Source organism: Macaca thibetana, chromosome 3 (genome assembly GCF_024542745.1).
Source record: "Macaca thibetana thibetana isolate TM-01 chromosome 3, ASM2454274v1, whole genome shotgun sequence".
NCBI lineage: Eukaryota > Metazoa > Chordata > Mammalia > Primates > Cercopithecidae > Macaca > Macaca thibetana.
Window position 1 is genome coordinate 105,302,746 of NC_065580.1, and position 19,549 is coordinate 105,322,294.

General features: G+C 41.9%; 1 protein-coding gene across 6 annotated transcripts in view; it reads left to right on the forward strand.

The window, feature by feature from the left end:
* The window catches only part of NPSR1 (neuropeptide S receptor 1), a 235,588-nt gene that overhangs the window by 161,487 nt on the left and 54,552 nt on the right, over nt 1–19,549 (forward strand). For all 6 annotated transcript variants that reach the window (XM_050785491.1, XM_050785493.1, XM_050785492.1 and 3 more), the window contains one exon: nt 14,631–14,832. In XM_050785491.1, coding sequence (XP_050641448.1) covers nt 14,631–14,832 — 202 coding nt within the window. The remainder of the gene's footprint in view (nt 1–14,630; nt 14,833–19,549) is intronic.

Consider the following 19,549-nt stretch of genomic DNA (forward strand, 5'->3'; position numbering starts at 1 on the left):
GTCCTCCTTATCCAAAACCATAGAAATAATCAGAAAGACATTTTAAATTGATCATCGTATTGGTAAAAAAAACAACAACAAAAAAGGAAACTCTCCTTGATCCAGAAATGGTGAGGGATCCCTAAGAAAAGGAAGCAGATAGGTCAGGGGGAAGGCTGAGACCACACAGCCTACAAAACTCCCAGGAGATGCTGAAGTGGGATGGGAGGCCTTAAGAGCACTTCCTGAACAGGCTGCATAAATATGGAGTGCAGGAGAGGAACTGAGGCAACTGACAAGGTGATTTTTTAAGTACAACACAGAGGATTAATCACAGCAAGTTTCCCTGGATTTTAATTAATCACAGCAAGTTTCCCTGGCAGAGTGGGGCTCTGGGGAGCAGTAATGCCCTAGAGGAAGGGTGGGTACATATTCACAAGACTAGCTGCCTACTGCTCTGCCCACAATCAGGGACAACTCTCCTCCATACACCCTGAAAGCAAATACAAAGCGAGTGTTTAGCAACCTGTCCTCCCTTCCTCCAGATAACTTTGAAAACTGATAAAGAACCTAACAAAAAATCCTGACCACAAAAATGAGGTGCAATCAAATGTTATTTAAAAAATGACAAAATCCAAACTGTAGAAAACAGATAATACATTTAAAATCTCATTCCACACAATTTGCATCTAGGGAAGCAAATTTAATAGAGGTAGCAGAATTTTAGGATAAATATGATTAACGTCAACAAGGATCTACAAGAAGTGGGGTGAAATAGGGTAATTTCATTTACTATTGACAGGGGTATAAGTAAACACATCTTATTGAAATATAAAATGTGCAGCCCTTTGATATGACTTCCTGGTATGTGCTCTGGAGAAACACCCACATGTGTGCATGTATATATATGTGATATATATCATGGCATTGCCTACAGTAGCAGGAATTCATTGCTAACCTTGGCGTGTCTCAGTGGAGGAATGGTTAACTAGTCTATGGAAGAAGTTTCAGTAGCTTATGTTTATTGATTGCATACTAGATGTCATTCATGATTCTGATTTATACATATTAAATATTTTAATATTCATAATATCTCTGTGAGGTGGGCTCTATTATTATCTGCATTTTACAGGTAAGGCAATTGTTGTTCCAAGAGTGAAAGTAATTTGCCCAAGGTCACAGCTAGTAAGTGCAGGAGCAGGATTTGAATCCATACAGTTTGGGTCTAGCTCCAGCACCCTCAAATGCTATATAGCCTGCCTCTCAATGTGGAAGTGGTAGAGCCATGGGCAGTAATACACATCAACATGAACATATCTACATTGTATGCTGAGTGACAAAAACAACATGCACAAAAATCCACGCAGAATGACATTAAAGTCAAAAACTCAAAACAGTGCTAGATACTGTGTACCGAAAGAGAGGAGCAGAAAGAGAGAACACACAAAAGAAAACTCTAGGAAAAATAAACAATTATTTGCAAAAACTCACACCAAACTTGACATCTGACCTCACTTCTAGTTATGGGAGTTAGACCAGTGGTGTGACCACCACAGGAACTTATATGCAAGGCAGTAATTTTTACATGAAGATAAATGTGTTGTGTGCAATTAAAATTAATTTATTTTGATCATGCTTGTTATGCCTACTGTACAGCATAAGACATATAAGTAACAATACTAAATTGTATACTTAAGAATTTGCTAGGGATCTGTTCCAAGATGGTCGAATAGGAACAGCTCCGGTCTGCAGTTCCCAGCATGATCGATGCAGAAGACAGGTGATTTCTGCATTTCCAACTGAGGTACCTGGTTCTTCTCACTGGGACTGGTTGGACAGTGGGTGCAGCCCACAGAGTGTTAGCCAAAGCAGGGCAGGCCATCACCTCACCCGGGAAGCACAAGTGGTGGGGGGATTTCCCTTTCCTAGCCAACGGAAGCCGGGACAGACTGCACCTGGAAAAACCGGACACTCATGCTAAATACTGCACTTTTCCCAAGGACTTAGCTACTGGCAGACAAGGAGATTCTCTCCCATGCCTGGCTCAGTAGGTCCCATGCCCATGGAGCCTTACTCACTGCTAGCACAGCAGTCTGAGATCGAACTGTGAGGCAGCAGCCTGGCTGAGGGGAGGAGCGTCCACCATTGCTGAGGTATGAGTAGGTAAACAAAGCAGCCAGGAAGCTCAAACTGGGCGGAGCCCACCACAGTTCAGCAAGGCCTACTACCTCTATAGGCTCCACCTCTGTGGGCAGGACATAGCTGAACAAAAGGCAGCAGACAGCTTCTGCAGACTTAAACGTCTCCGTCTGACAGCTCTGAAGAGCACAGTGGTTCTTCCAGCACATTGTTTGAGCTCTGAGAATGGACAGACTGCCTCCTCAAGTGGGTCTCTGACACCTGTGTAGACTAACTGGGAAACACCTCCCAGCAGGGGCCAACAGACACCTCATATAGGCGGGTGCCCCTCTGGGACAAAGCTTCCAGAGGAAGGATCAGCCACCAATATTTGCTGTTCTGCAATATTTGCTGTTCACAGCCTCTGCTGGTGATACCCAGGCAAACAGGGTCTGGAGTGGACCTCCAGGAAACTCTGACAGACCTGCAGCTGAGGGACCTGACTGTTAGAAGAAAAACGAACAAACAGAAAGGAATAGCACCAACATCAACAAAAAGGACATCTACACCAAAACCCCATCTGTAGGTCACCAACATCAAAGATCAAAGGTAGATAAAACCACAACAATGGGAAGAAACCAGAACAGGAAAGCTGAAAATCCTGAAAACCAGAGGGCCTCTTCTCCTCCAAAGGATTGCAGCTCCTCACCAACAATAGAACAAAGCTGGACTGAGAATGACTTTGACGAGTTGACAGAAGTAGGCTTCAGAAGGTCGGTAATAACAAACTTCTCTGAGCTAAAGGAGCATGTTCAAACCCATCGCAAGGAAACTGAAAACCTTCAAAAAAGGTTAGACAAATGGCTAACTAGAATAAACAGTGTAGAGAAGACCTTCAATGACCTGATGGAGCTGAAAACCATGGCACGAGAACTTTGTGATGCATGCACAAGCTTCAATAGCTGATTCAATCAAGTGGAAGAAAGGTTGTCAGTGACTGAAGATCAAATTAATGAAATAAAGTGAGAAGACAAGGTTAGAGAGAAAAGAGAATAAAGAAACAAACAAAGCCTCCAAGAAATATGGGGCTATGTGAAAAGACTAAATCTATGTCTGATTGGTGTACCTGAAAGTGATCAGGAGAATGGAACCAAGTTGGAAAACACTCTTCAGGATACTATCCAGGAGAACTTCCCCAACCTAGCAAACAAGGCCAATTTTCAAATTCAGGAAATACAGAGAACACCACAAAGATAATCCTCCAGAATAGCAACCCCAAGACACATAATTGTCAGATTCACGAAGGTTAAAATGAAGGAAAAAATGGTAAGGGCAGCCAGAGAGAAAGGTCAGGTTACCCACAAAGGGAAGCCCGTCAGACTAACAGCAGATCTCTTGGCAGAAACCCTGCAAGCCAGGAGAGAGTGGGGGCCAACATTCAACATTCTTAAAGAAAAGAATTTTCAACCCAGAATTTCATATCCAGCCAAACTAAGCTTCATAAGTGAAGGAGAAATAAAATTCTTTACAGACAAACAAATGCTGAGAGATTTTGTCACCACCACGCCTGCCTTACAAGAGCTCCTGAAGGAAGCACTAAACATGGAAAGGAACAACCAGTACCAACCACTGCAAAAACATGCCAAATTGGAAAGACCATTGGTGCTAAGAAGAAACTGCATCAATTAATGGGCAAAATAACCAGCTAACATCATAATGACAGGATCAAATTCACACATAACGATATTAACCTTAAATGTAAATGGGCTAAATTAAAAGACACAGACTGGCAAATTGGATAAAGAGTCAAGATCCATCAGTGTGCTGTATTCAGGAGACCCATCTCATGTGCAGAGATACACATAGGTTCAAAATAAAGGGATGTAGGAAGATCTACCATGAAAATGGAAAGCAAAAGAAAAGCAGGGGTTGCAATACTAGTCTCTGATAAAACAGACTTTAAACCAACAAAGATCAAAAGAGACAAAGAAGGCCATTTCATAATGGTAAAAGGATCAATTCAACAAGAAGAGCTAACTAACCTAAATATATATGCACCCAATACAGGAGCACTCAGGTTCACAAAGCAAGTCCTTAGAGACCTACAAAAAGACTTAGACTCCAACACAAGAATAATGGGAGACTTTAACACCCCACTGTCAATATTAGAAAGATTGATGAGACAGAAGTTCACAAGGATATTCAGGACTTGAACTCAGCTCTGCACCAAGCAGACTTAATAGATATCTACAGAAATCTCCACCCCATATCAACAGAATATACATTCTTTTCAGCACCACATCACGCTTATTCTAAAATTGGCTGCATAATTGGAAGTAAAGCACTCCTAAGCAAATGTAAAAGAACAGCAATCACAACAACCTGTCTCTTAGACAACAGTGTGATAAATTAGAACTCAGGATTAAGAAACTCACTCAAAACCACACAACTACATGTAAACTGAATAACCCACTCCTGAACGACTACTGGGTAAATAACGAAATGAAGGCAGAAATAAAGATGTTCTTTGAAACCAATAAGAACAAAGATACAATGTACCAGAATCTCTGGGATACATTTAAAGTAGCGTGTAGAGGAAAATTTGTAGAAATAAATGCCCATAAGAGAAAGCAGGGAAGTTCTAAAATCGACACCCTAACATCACAATTAAAAGAACTAGAGAAGCAAGAGCAAACACATTCAAAAGCTAGCAGAAGGCAAGAAATAACTAAGATCAGAGAAGAAATGAAGGAGATAGAGATACAAAAAACCCTTCAAAAACTCAATGAATCCAGAAGGTGGTTTTCTTAAAAGATCAACAACATTGATAGACTGCCAGCAAGACTAATAAAGAAGAAAAGAGAGAATAATCAAACAGACGCAATAAAAAATGATAATGTGGATATCACCACCGATCCCATAGAAATATAAACTACCATCAGAGAATACTATAAACACCTCTATGCAAATAAACTAGAAAATCTAGAAGAAATGGATAAATTCCTGGACACATACACCCTCCCAAGATTAAACCAGGAAGAAGTTGAATCTCTGAATAGACCATTAATAGGCTCCGAAATTGAGGCAATAATTAATAGCCTACCAACCAAAAAAAGTCCAGGACCAGATCGATTCACAACCGAATTGTACCAGAGGTACAAAGAGGAGTTGGTACTATTACTTCTGAACTTATTCCAATCAATAGAAAAAGAGGGAATCCTCCCTAACTCATTTTATGAGGCCAACATCATCCTGATACCAAAGCCTGGCAGACACGCAACAAAAAAAAGAGAATTTTAGACCAATATCCCTGAGGAACATCAATGCAAAAATCCTCAATAAAGTACTGGCAAACAGAATCCAGCAGCACATCAAAAAGCTTATCCACCACGATCAAGTCAGCTTCATCCCTGGGATGCAAGACTGGTTCAACATACACAAATCAATAAATGTAATCCATCACATAAACAGAACCAATCAATAGATGCAGAAAAGGCTTTTGACAAAATTCAACAGCCCTTCATGCTAAAAACGCTCAATAAATTCGGTATTGATGGAACGTACCTCAAAATAATAAGAGCTATTTATGACAAACCCACAGCCAATATCATACTGAATGGGCAAAAACTGGAAAAATTCCCTTTGAAAACTGGCACAAGACAGGGATGCCCCCTCTCACCACTCCTATTCAACATAATGTTGGAAGTTCTGGCCAGGGCAATCAGGCAAGAGAAAGAAATAAAGGCTATTCAATTAGGAAAAGAGGAAGTAAAATTGTCCCTGTTTGCAAATGACATGATTGTATATTTAGAAAACCCCATTGTCTCAGCCCAAAATCTCCTTAAGCTGATAAGCAACTTCAGCAAAGTCTCAGGATACAAAATCAACATGCAAAAATTACCAGCATTCCTATACACCAATAACAGACAAATAGAGAGCCAAATTATGAGTGAACTCTGATTCATAATTGCTACAAAGAGAATAAAATACCTAGCAATCCAACTTACAAGGGATGCGAAGGACCTCTTCAAAGAGAACTACAAATCACTGCTCAATGAAATAAAAAAGGACACAAACAAATGGAAGAACATTCCATGCTCATGGATGGGAAGAATCCATATAGTGAAAAGGGCCATATTGCCCAAGGTAATTTATAGATTCAATGCCATCCTCATCAAGCTACCAATGACTTTCTTCACAGAATTGGAAAAAACTACTTTAAAGTTCATATGGAACCAAAAAAGAGACTGCATGGCCAAGACAATCCTAAGCCAAAAGAACAAAGATGGAGACATCAAGCTACCTGACTTCAAACTATACTACAAGGCCACAGTAACCAAAACAGCATGGTGCTGGTACAGAAACAGATATATAGACCAATGCAACAGAACAGAGGCCTCAGAAATAACACCACACATCTACAACCATCTGATCTTTGACAAACCTGACAAAAACAAGAAATAGGGAAAGGATTCCCTATTTAATAAATTGTGCTGGGAAAACTGGCTAGCCATATGTAGAAAGCTGAAACTGGATCCCTTCCTTACACCTTATACAAAAATTAATTCAAGATGGATTAAAGACTTAAATGTTAAACCTAAAACCATAAAAACCCTAGAAGATATCCTAGGCAACACCATTCAGGACATAGGCATGGGCAAGGACTTCATGACTAAAACACCAAAAGCAATGGCAACAACCCCCCCCCCCCCCCCCCCCCCCCCCCCCCCCCCCCCCCCCCCCCCCCCCCTCCCCCCCCCCCCCCCCCCCCCCCCCCCCCCCCCCCCCCCCCCCCAAGCCAAAATAGACAAATGGGATCTAATTAAACTAAAGAGCTTCTGCACAGCAAAAGAAACTACCATCAGAGTGAACAGGCAACCTACAGAATGGGAGACAATTTTTGCAATCTACCCATCTGACAAGGAGTTAATATCCAGAATTTACAAAGAACTCAAACAAATTTACAAGAAAAAACAAACAACCCTATCAAAAAGTGGGCAAAGGATGTGAACAGACACTTGTCAAAAGAAGACATTTATGCAGCCAACAGACACATGAAAAAATGCTTAAAGAAGACATTTATGCAGCCAACAGACACATGAAAAAATGCTTATCATCACTGGTCATCAGAGAAATGCAAATCAAAACCACAATGAGATACCATCTCATGCCAATTAGAATGTTGATCATTAAAAAGTCAGGAAACAATAGATCCCGGAGAGGGTGTGGAGAAATAGGAATGCTTTTACACTTTGGTGGGAGTGTAAATTAGTTCAACCATTGTGGAAGGCACTGTAGCAATTCCTCGAGGATCTAGAACTAGAAATACCATTTGACCCAGCAATCCCATTACTGGTATATATCCAAAGGATTATAAATCATGCTACTATAAAGACACGTGCACACGTATGTTTATTGTGGCACTATTCACAAGAGCAAAGACTTGGAACCAACCCAAATGTCCATCAATGATAGACTGGATTAAGAAAATGTGGCACATATACACTATGGAATACCATGCAGCCATAAAAATAGGTGAGTTCGTGTCCTTTGCAGGGACATGGATTAAGCCCTAGTTATTATGATAGAGGAGGCAAGAAATGGATGAGGCAGGGGAGATAGGAGAGACATTTCACGACATAGGTATGCAAGATGTGTCAATGAAGCGTCAAACTCTGTAAAATATTTGTAGAGGTTTATTCTGAATGAAATATCAGTGGCGATGGACAAAGCCCTCAGAAGGTCATGAGAATATGTGCCCAAGGTGGTCAGGGTGCAGCTTGGTTTTATACATTTTAGGGAGACATGAGACTTCAATCAAACACATTTAGGAAATACTTAGGGTTGGTCCAAAATGGCAGGGTTGGGTAGGGTGGGGTGGGGTGCATGGGCGAACCTTCCAGATTATAGGTAGATTTAAATTTTTTCTGGTTGACAATTAGTTGAGTTTATCTAAAGACCTGGGATCAATAGAAAGGAATGTCTGAGTTAAGATAAAGAACTGTGGAGACCAAACTTCTTATTTGTAGAGGAAACTTTCAGCTTTCCTCTTCAGGGAGACTAGGTTGTAAAACGTTTCTCATCAGACTTAAAGTCTGTGTTGATGTTAATGGTGGAGAGGTATAATGAGACATGTCCCACTGCCCACTTCCCATCATGGCCTGGAACAGCCTTGCAGGTTAAATCTTAAAAGAGCCTTGACTGAAGAGGAAATCCATTCAGATGGTTGGGGGACTTTATAACTTTATTTTTGGTTTACATTCATGGATTTGTGATACACTTTTTTTTTTTTTTTTTTTTTTTTTTAAGATGGAGTCTCATTCTGTTGCCCAGGCTGGAGGGCAGTAGTGTGATGTCAGCTCACTGCAACTTCTGCCTCCCAAGTTCAAGTGATTCTTAAGCCTCAGCCTCCCAAGCAGCTGGGATTACAGGTGCACACCACCATGCCTCCCTAATTTTTGTATTTTTAGTAGAGATGGGGTTTCACCATGTTGGCCAGGTTGGTCTCAAACTCCTGGGCTCAAGCAATCCAACTTGGCCTTCCAAAGTGCTGGGATTACAAGGCGTGAGACACTGCACCTGGCCCATGATACACTTATTTATCCATCTATTTATTTATGCCTAGCCGACTTCAGAAAAGATTGAATGTAGTGGACAAAAGGACATTGACGCCAAAGTATTTTAAGATGAAGAAATCGAAGTGAAGGAAAAATAAGTATAGGAAATTGCAAGAGGGAAGTCCCAGGAAACTTGTTAGAGGTACAGACTTGAGACCCATAGCCAAGAGGGTGACATGATGGATTACATGTGTCACCATATTCACTAGGTTAAAATATTAACTGTTTGCTCATGGGAAATATGTCTAGTTCTGGGAGACACTGTGTAATATTACAAACAGTGTCCTAAATTATCAGAAAGGCAGCAATTAATATTATAGTTTTTTCTAAAGATGTAAAACAATTTATTTCCTCACTACAAAATTAAGAGAGGCTCAACATTAGGTGCTTGGAAACTCCTCATCATCGATAGCTTCTGGGTAAGATGAAAGCCTAGAAACACATTAGCCAGCTCCCTTCCCCTGCCCAGTCCCAACGAAAGTCACTGAAGAAATGTAAAAACAGGGGGAGACCTGCGTCTGGAATGAGAGTCAAGGAAAGAAGCCATCCAAATACCAGAAATGTCTAAGAATTTCCAGCACACGAGGGAGCAGATGAAACACGGAAGCCAAGTGTATAATGTATAATTCAGCCCCTGGGAGAACTCCCTGGCCTTGTAGAGGATGAACTGATACTCACCAGTTTATAGGGTGAGGGCAGCTGGTGAGAACGGGGAACGAGAGGTTCCAGGAAACCCAACGCGGAAGTCATTTTAGTGCCGCAGCTTGTCAGAATTTAAAGGCAGCTGAGAGGCGGGGTTCCGGGTTTACATGCGGCTCAGCTGAGAGAAAGCCGTAGAAAGAAGAGATTTCCCGGAGAGTCGTTGGGCTCTCTGGGAGAGTCACGTAGCAGGGAGAAGCCAGGAGGGAGTCAAATGTAGCTGTGCAGGCACAAGGCAATGGACGCTTAAGCGAGGGGAGGCTATGTTTTATTTATTTTTTACTGCTATTTACTGAAGCAGTATTTTTCTTAGCCAGCAACTCCCGAAAAGTTGACAATTTTAAAGCTCTTCACCAAAAATGAATATGAGACTAATTAGAAAAATATCAAAATAATGAAGAGAAATATGCAGTGTTATATTAAAACGTAATACAAAATTTTGATAATTAAAACGATATAATACTGGAACTGGAATAACACATATAAATCATACAAAATTTCAGATCAGTCGGCAAAAAATGAATTAGTCATTATACTATATGTTGAAATAGCTGTCTGGCCTTTTTTAAAAATATTAGATCACCACCCGCCATAGCTAATAACAAAGTACATTTTAATTGGACTGAAAAAATTAACACTTTAAACATAAAAAGAGTAAAAGAATATTTGGGTAACACCTTCATAATTTCAGTGAAGGAAAGGCCTTTCCAGGAATCATATCAAAAGCAGAAACAACAAGGAAAATATAGTTTTTTACTACATAAAAATTTAAATTATTTATATACATAATAAATATTCATAAACAAACTTAAAAAGCAAAATTATAAATGGAAAATATTTTTATATAATAGGCAAAGAAAAATATCCTTTTTATAAAGAAGTCTGGCAAAGAAATGAAAACATTCTAATTGAGTAAATGGGCAAAGGGCATGAACAGACTATCAGGAAACAAAGAAATATAAATGAGACCAGGTGCTGTGGCCCACGCTGGTAATCCCAGCACTTTGGGAGGCCGAGGCGGGTGGATCACTTGAGGACAGGAGTTTGAGACCAGCCTGGCCAACATAGTGAAACCCCGTCTCTACTAAAAAATACAAAAATTAGCCGGGCGTGGTGGCACGCACCTGTAATCCCAGTTACTCAGGAGGCTGAGGCACAAGAATTGCTTGAACCTGGGAGGCGGAGGTTGCAGTGAGTGGAGATCGCGCCACTGCACTCTAGCCCTCTAGCCTGGGCAACAGGGTGAGACTTGGTCAAAAAAAATAAATAAATAAAAAATAAATGAAAAGAAAATATTTAAAAATGTTCTTCTGACCACTAATTAAAGAATTGCAAGATTGAACATTTGGATACAAACTTTTACCAACCACGTAACAAGATTAAAAGGAAGAATTATCTAAGTATTAGGAGAATATAAGGAAATGGGTACTTTTATTGTTATAGTGACAGCCATAAACAGTAGGCACTTTTGAGGGAAATGTAACAATATTTGTCCAAAGTTAATAATTCTTCTGTTTCTAAGAGTTTATCCTAAGGAATAACTAGAACTGGGAAAAATAGATGAATATAAATTATTTATAACAAAAAAATGGAAAATAACTTAGATAATAATAGGCTACTGATACAATTGGAGTACGGTATAACCTTCGGAAAAAATATTATTTATCAGTACTTTTCCAGTTGTGCTTCCCACACTGACTCCCAGAGGGCTCATTTTGCTGGCCTGCTCCAGGGCAGATCTGGGAGTTGCTGACTGTCTCGGTTTCAACCGAAGCTACCTGAGCTTTCTATATTTTCTGTACTGGGTTCAAGATAAAATTGTATTTGAAGAAAGGATCTTACTACCTGAAAAAAAAAAAATGCCACTTGTACAGATTGATATTTCTTAACAGGAAAAGATGGTCATAACAGGCTTTTCAGAGGAAAAAAATTAGGTTACAAGGTAGCATCTGTATTGTGATCTCATTTTTAAATGTGTAATCTATGTATTATATATGCATGCATTATCAAAATTTAAACTTGACGTTTCTGGTGGGTGCCACTATGGATTTTTTTCCTTTTCGCTTATTTTTATTTGCTAGTGTTTCTGTAATCAATATGCGTAACTTACACGATTTTATAAAAAGGTAAATTAGTTACATGGAAAAGAAGAAGGCTAAGCAGCAGAGACGTGCAGAAATGGACAAGAGCACGTGGAAGAGGGAGTCTGACTTTCCGGGGGTGAGAAACACGAGACAGTCTACCTCATATGCAAACCTGCATTTCATCTGTTCGATCCTGGATCCTTCAGCCCTGAGAAGTCACTCTTCATGGCAAATGGGCTCAGCTGCCTGGAAGGCCATCAGTCTCCCTGCTGTGGCAGCTGCGTCACAGCCTAAGAGAGTGGGGCTTTCCCAGTGCAGCCCAGCACCGGTATGAGAAAAACGGCTCCAAGCCTGTACCCTGCTGGGCCTTTGGGGAAACATCTTTGGAGACCTTGGTAGAGTCGATTATAAATTATACTGTCTTAATCTGTTTCCCTGTGCATCCCTCTCAAAAGTGAACGCACTGTTTACCCATCAAGTGGAAACTGGGTGGGGCCCAGGAGTCACATGTTGCCCTTTAGAATTCTAACCATTGAAAGAACAAGAGCACCGGGGGCAGCTACTAATGTCACCCAGAACCATAGAAACCCATCAGGCTTTACACCCCCCACCATCAAGAAGAACCCCCTCCAGTCCTACCACCTGCCCACTTCATCCCACCCTGCTTCTTTCCTAATCTGAACTCCCACTGCTTCTCTCCACCCCTGGTGTTTCTCTATTCCTTAGGGGACCAGCTCCCCTATACCATCAACCTCCTGTCCCCACCTCCTGCCTCCTGAGGTGGCTGATTCCCCTAAGACATCTCAAAAGGATGCTCCTCAACCTTCCTTTTTAGATACCTCATGGCGTGGTGGCGGTGAAGACATTTTCCTACCTTTCTAGACCACCTCTAGGCCATTTCTCCTTCCGTATTGCACATACATGCCTGCTCTGTTTCTCTGATGCTCATGCTATCAGTCTAGACTACCTTCTACAATGCCTTCCCCATGCCTGTGCCCATATGGCCAAGGCCCTCATCTAGTGAAGATGTCGACACTGTTCTCAGTCTCTCTTTCACCTTTCATACTGTCCTAATCACAGGTGACTCGATGTCTACATAAACTAAGTCTAGTGAGAGGGCTTCACATGATGACTCACAGAGCTTGACATGTTCCCTGTATTTGAGAGCATTGGGGACCGATGACTACATCACACCTGAGACCGTTGAAGAGAGGCTGGTTGGCGCTGTGGTCCTAGCCCAGGGGGCTGATGTAGCACCTGCACCGCGAAGTTTGCCTGAGGCTGTATTAAAAAAGATCCTGCCCCAGACATTTCTGCCAGAGAAAGAGTCCTCCCTGGAGGTCACCAGGGAGGGTGGAACGTCACTGCCCAAGTCAAGCAAGTGGCCACCAGCGAGACCCCACAGGAGAATTTCCAAAGGACCCAGAAAAGTTCCTCAGGGAACCAAGAATCAGCTTTGGATGCAGCCAGGCACAGAGAGCACAAAGCCCTCTGATGACAGCAGCAGTCAAGCAAGAACTCTGTCCTCTTCCTCCTCCCTGGTTCCCTGTACCCCAGTTGTGGAGAGACCCCAATGTGGATAGCGACCTGGGGGAGGACGAGGACTAGCAGATGAGGATAGAAAGCAGAAGGGCTGGTACCTCTGCTGGACTTCCTACTTGAAGCAAGCCCACCTAGGGAGAAAATACTTGAAATCCTCTTGAGAATTTGGGTTTTTTATTGTTGTCTAGGATTTTAATTACTAATTTTTACGTAATTAACTAAATTGACCAATGTTTACCACTTAATGTGTCTGTCACCTATGAGTCATCACTAACATCAAGGGGCTTGAGTTTCCAAACACAGGCAGGAAAACCTCTCCCCCTATCCCCAGTGGATTACCAGTTGTATGTAAGGAACAAGAAAGACCTTAATCAGATTGCTGTTATAATTCTACCCCAAGACTCCTGCTTGCTCAGTGGGCCATGACAACTCTTTTCTACATGAATCTAGTATCTCTTTTCAGTGCGTATAATTCAGCAAGAACAGAACCCTAGATATTATTCTCCTAAATATTTCAGGTTTGGATTTTAATAGAGTCCCTAGTTTCCTCTAGATTTTTCTCACTTCTTATAGCTCCTCGACCGGAGCCAACACACTGTTCGAAGACACCACCTGACTCTACATTCCAACCCCACCCAAAGACACATGCCTGCTTTCCAAGTTGAAAGTAGGGGAGCAAGGTGGCCTCCTGTTTCTGGAAGAAGGTCCCAGAGCCAGTGAGCACAGAAAGCCCAGCTAGGTGAGGGATTAAGACGACAGCTTCAACAACAGCTTGACAGAAAGCATCACATCATAACAACGGGTGTGTTTTAAAGGTGCTTGCTTATATATTAATTGTCTCTCTCCAGCCCCATCATAACATGCTGAGATGGCCAGAGCAGGTATTTTTTATACCAATTTAAAGAAAAGATGAGGCTGAGACTGCATGGTTTAGCCAAGGTCAGAATATTGCAACCGAAATCCAGTGTGCAGACATAGCTACCAGGTTTCTGGGCTGGTTTTGAATGCGCCTACTCTCCAGAACAAAGTTCAGTGTTCTTTCTCAGCCTTATAAGTCCACCCATGTTCCTACCAAAAAAAAAAAAAAAAAAAAGAAGGTTCCTTCCCATTTGGCAAATAATTCTCAAAAACTGTCCCAGTGCTTTGCAGTGCTGGGTACAGTGAAAGGATGCCACGCGGACCAAAGGCTGTAGCCCTGCCTCGTAATAAAAGAGTGACTGCATATGGGTAGACACAACTCAGCATTTGCACCACAATTTACTAAATGTACATGGTACAGACTGAGCTCCCTAATACTGCAAGAACGGATGCGTCAACATCTCAAGTCAGATGGGGAAATCAGGAAAGAAGAAGCACCAACCTTAGGCCAGGCAATGTGCTAGCTTCTGTTCAAGCTTCCCTTTATAATCTTCACATCGACTCTGTATGGAGGTACTGTCTCCCTGTTTACATATGAGGAAACTGAGGCTCTGGGAGGTTCTGTGAAGTACAGGGTGGCTGCCCCACAGTAATCCTTTTCTATAGCAAACTCCATTGTGCTCCTCAAAATGGTTGCCACATACCCAGACATCCCTCTCTTCTCTTTGGGCAGAAAAGCAAGCCAAGGTCCTCATTGTGATTGCCTGGAGCCTGTCTTTCCTGTTCTCCATTCCCACCCTGATCATATTTGGGAAGAGGACACTCTCTAATGGTGAAGTGCAGTGCTGGGCCCTGTGGCCTGACGACTCCTACTGGACCCCGTACATGACCATTGTGGCCTTCCTGGTGTACTTCATCCCTCTGACAATCATCAGGTAAGAAGCTGTCAGGCCAGGACCACACAGGGGGTGGTTGGGCGGGGGGCTTTCCTGCTTTGCCAGCTGCTGTTCTCCTCCCCTACAGGCCCATTTTTTCTAGTGCCCTAGGGGGAGCTGGCCAGGCCACAAGATTTTATGTGTAGCTACTATAGGGTAAGCCCAATTTCTTCAAAGTAGAGTAAGGAGAAGGGAATTAACAATTACTGGGTGTACAGGGCAGGCATTGCGCCAAACAGCTAACAATTATCACATTAGCCACAGTACAACCCTGTGACATAATTACCACTGTCCCAATTTAATGAATAATGAAACTCAAGCTCAGAGTGGTTAAGTAACTTACTCAACATCAAACAGGATTGATATCCAGGTTTTTCTGATTTCATACCATATTATTTCTTTTATATCTTGCAGCTTTCCAAATACAAGGCAAATTACAACTTATAGGGATTTTGTAAATGAAAAGATAGATATACTTGAAACAAACTGAACGCAAAACTCAGTATACACTAATATGCTAAATTGTGTGTGCAGTGGAGTCACATAATGCCAGGGAATATATTTTGGAAGCCACCATTGAAGGAGGAAATGATTCAGATAGGATAAGGGAGAAGTAGGGAGGAAGCAGACTCTGATGACCAGAAATCGGAGGGAGTGTAGGGGCAGAGTGGACAGGTAGACAGTGCCAAAGGGACAGAAGTTGGCAGTGAGCTCCTTCCAGTGGCTGGGGGAGGCTCAGTTGTGAATGACCTTGGCAAAAAAGTCGCAGAGTGTCCTTTGTCCTGCAGCCAATGGTGAGCTGTAGATGGTCTTTTAACAGAGATTAGCACAACAACCTGGTCAAGGTAGGGTCTCACTTGGCCATGTGGCAGGATCACCCTCTGAAATGGGCTCTGCATGTGTGGATGGGGTGGGAGACTACAGGGAGAGACCTGGCACATTGTGTGTATTCTTGGGCCACGATGATCCTGCGCCTTTTGAGTACCTCTAAGCCAGCCATAGTGTGTCATATAACATATCATAAGCAAAGGAAGATCAGCCTTTGTTTTTCATAGTGTAAAGACAGCTGTGATAAAAATCTTTGTACTGAAAACTGTACATGAGTCTCTGGTTATTTCCTCATAACTCATTCTCGTGGAATTACTAGATCAAAGGTGTAGATCAAAGATGATGCACATTTTAAAACTTTTGATGCATAGTCACAAGCTGCCCTTGAGAAAAGCTGTATTATTTCTTGGCCTGTTAGCTAAGATCACTTGTAGAAAAGGTATATTCTGGGCAACACCATACAAGGGCTCTTGTTTTTTGCTTCCCTGATCCAATGGAAGGTAGCACTATTTCCTTACTAGATCTTTGCCAACCTAAGAGTTTAAAAAGTATTTCATTGTTTTAATATGCATTTCTTTAATTACTAAGCTGGTGGCATGCTTTTCAAGTGTTTTCTGATATGGTGGGAGTCACCTTTTCTTGCTCATTATTCATCTTTAGTCTCATAAAATACTATAGCTGGGAGAAATGTTATCCATCATATGGTCAAACCCCTGAATTTTTCGTAAGAGTAGAATTAAGACTAAAAGAAGTAATTGCCTTGCCCCTACCCCCGCATCAGAGATTGAGATGGGCAAGCACAGAGTGACCTCAATAGCCAACCCAGCAGCCTTTCCGAGATGGGGTGTTGTCCAGTCATCTCTGCTGAATGGACAACTTAACACCTACACTTTATTTTGACTTATTGCCCTCCACTCCATCAAGCTGAGCTTGAGAGGAAGTTTGAAGGAGAGAAGGTTATTTAGACAACCACCCAAGGTAAGTAATAGGCAAGTGAGCCGGAGCGGTCAGAGAGCATTTGGAAGGAAGCGGCTTGTGTCACCCTGAGCAACTGAGGCATCGATTTCAGTGACAGTGCATGTCCTGGCTTCACTGCTGATTGATTTCCCATCAGTTCAAGAAATGAGCTCCAGTCAAAGTCTCTGCTCAGCACAGCGGATGCTGCAGCACGTGGACCATGCAGCTCAGGTTGTCCTGCATCTATGATTTCCCCATTCTTTGGGCTGCTTTTTCCACCAGGACTTCTCCTCGAACTTGCCTACAGGATAGCCAGTGTGTTTTTTTTCATGTCCTTGAAAGGGTAAAATACAATGTGTTTGCTGATTGAAGGAAATGATTTCAAAAACTGGTTTCCCTCAGCTCTCACCAAACTAAGGCCTCTGTAAGGCCTGATCCTAACTCCTTGCTTCTAGCCGTGACAGTCATGAAAACTCAGCCATGACCTCCAGCCATCCTTGAGCTTCTCTGAAGCATTTCCTACCTGACAAGAGGCTTCTCTTTCATCACCTTCCCTCTTTCGTAGCTCCCCCTGGTGAAGAAAGAACTTCTCTCTGGGGGACTAACATCCTCCACCTCCTTCAGCAACAACTGTCTTCTCAAACAAGACCAGGCCCTTGGGGGAATTTTGTGAGGAATTTGTATCCAACGAGTACCTGGCATAGGTGCTACAATTTCATCTCAGAGATAAGGTCCAACTCTTATTCTTTCTTTATTGCCTATATTCTGGCCCCCGGGCTCAATGCTGTGAGTAAGGTTAAATTCTTCATTTCAAGCTTAAATAGACAAAGAAAATAGCTCAAGGAAAGTGTTCACTCATGTTGTTCACCATGCCTTATTGTCCTTCATGCATGCTACATATGCTACATTTACCAAATTGATAGAAAAAAATATATCTTAGTTGTTTTATTTTGCATTTCTTTCATTACAAATAAGATTAAGTATATTTTATATGCTGATTGTCATTTTTTTTTAAAGTACTTCTTAGGTTGGTGCAAAAGTAACTGCGGATTTTGTCATTGAAAGTAATGCTACTTTTCTTGTTTAAATGTTTTTATTTTCTCTATTCTCTATCTTCAGAAATATTGTATATACAATAACCTTTTTCTTTTTGCATATGTTGTGAATATTTCTCCTAATTTGTCATTTGCCTCTATATTGAGTATGGTTTTATTTTGTTTTCGATTGTTAATAGTAGTGATTGACATAATAGTAGTGATTGACATAATAGAAAAAAAGAAAAAGCACAAATAACTAACTTAGCAGCTTTTCTGCCACAAATACCTCATTGTTTTACTTATTGCCCAGCTTCGTATGCATTCAGTATCTGCTAGGACAAGATCCACTTGTCTTTTTCAAAGATTCCCTGCCTGCTTCACAGTGAGCTGCTGATACCTCACCTGCACTCCCAACTCCAGCTATGGAACAAACACCCCTCTGGCCCATGTGCATCACTCCCATGCCTGAACACTCTGCCAAGCTCACCTTGCCTTGTTTCAGCCAACTAGTTCACATCCTTTGTGTATCATTTCCAATACCAACTCCACGGTAGAGCTTCCCTTGCCAGCCCCGGACCAAGAGGCACCTCAGGTCCTCACTCCTTAACCTCCAACCTCACTTTGTCCATGTCATCATCTAGACTTCATGGTAGTGTGACTGTATCTCATGAGTGCAGGGACTGTGGCCTCTTCATTTCTGAACTGCACATCCAGCACGCACTAAACAGTTGGTGAATATTAGATTGAATGAATAATGCAATAAATTGCACCAAACAACAGATGTGTCATGTCACTCTCTCTACTCTTTCTCTCCCTCTCTCATTCTCTCTCTCTCTCTGTCTCTCACGCACATACACACACACACACACACAAACACACGTGTACACGTGCTGCTAATACAGAAATTTCTGGCTATCTAATGCCTAGATCAGTTTTTGGCATATGATAGCTCCTTCATAAATATATGTGAGAGGAAAGAAAAAAGAGAGAAAAGAAAGAGGAGGGGGAAAGAAAGGGAGAGAGAGAAAGAGAGAGAGAGAGAGGTAGTTGTATTTTTGGTGGCAAACTCTCATGGGAGCTGTGTATGAATAAAGATGTAGCTCTTCTATCATCCACTAAATCAGGCTCCCAGGAGTTGAAACCATAGTGACTGACAGCAAAGGCAATATGTTGTTTTTCTGGGTCAAAACAACAGGAGTTGTTTTGAAATTCGCTTGACATAACTGTCTAATTGTTGCTGGGGAGGTTATTAGCCCCAGTGTAATTTCTTTACTTTAGCTGTGCTTATTTTCTTCCTACCTAATTGATTTCTCATTCTCTTATCATTTTCATCTCTGTAAGATAAAGGTAGAAGCAGAAGAGATTCATGACCGACAATCACAAAAAAATAAGTGGAAAAAAGCACATTAGTCATGGATCATTGACTTGTCATATGTGAGAAAAATTCATTTATTTTGCTTAGGAAATGGGATCACACTGTGGGAAAGCCTCATGCCAGGTTGGTGCAGCCCTGCAGATAGAATACACGGCTATTGTGGGCAAAAGGGCCCCAGGGACCTGGCCAGCACTGTCCATGGGCATGAGGTCCAAGGTCAAAGACGATCACAGGGCCCACAATAAAAGCAGTCATCAAAATGAATAAAGAGAGATTGTAAGGGTCTCCACTAATGCTGAAAACCTGGATGGAGAGGAAGGTACCGATTATGGAGTCATTTTGCTGAGACAATCCACAAAACTTATCCGCAATCTGATTGATCAGCTAAAGGAAAAGAGACAAAGCCAAGTGTGGTGACTCACACCTGTAATTTCAGCACTCTGGGAGGCCTAGGCAGGTGGATCTCTTGGGCCCAGGAGTTCAAGACTAGCCTGGCAACATGGTGAAACCCTGTCTCTAG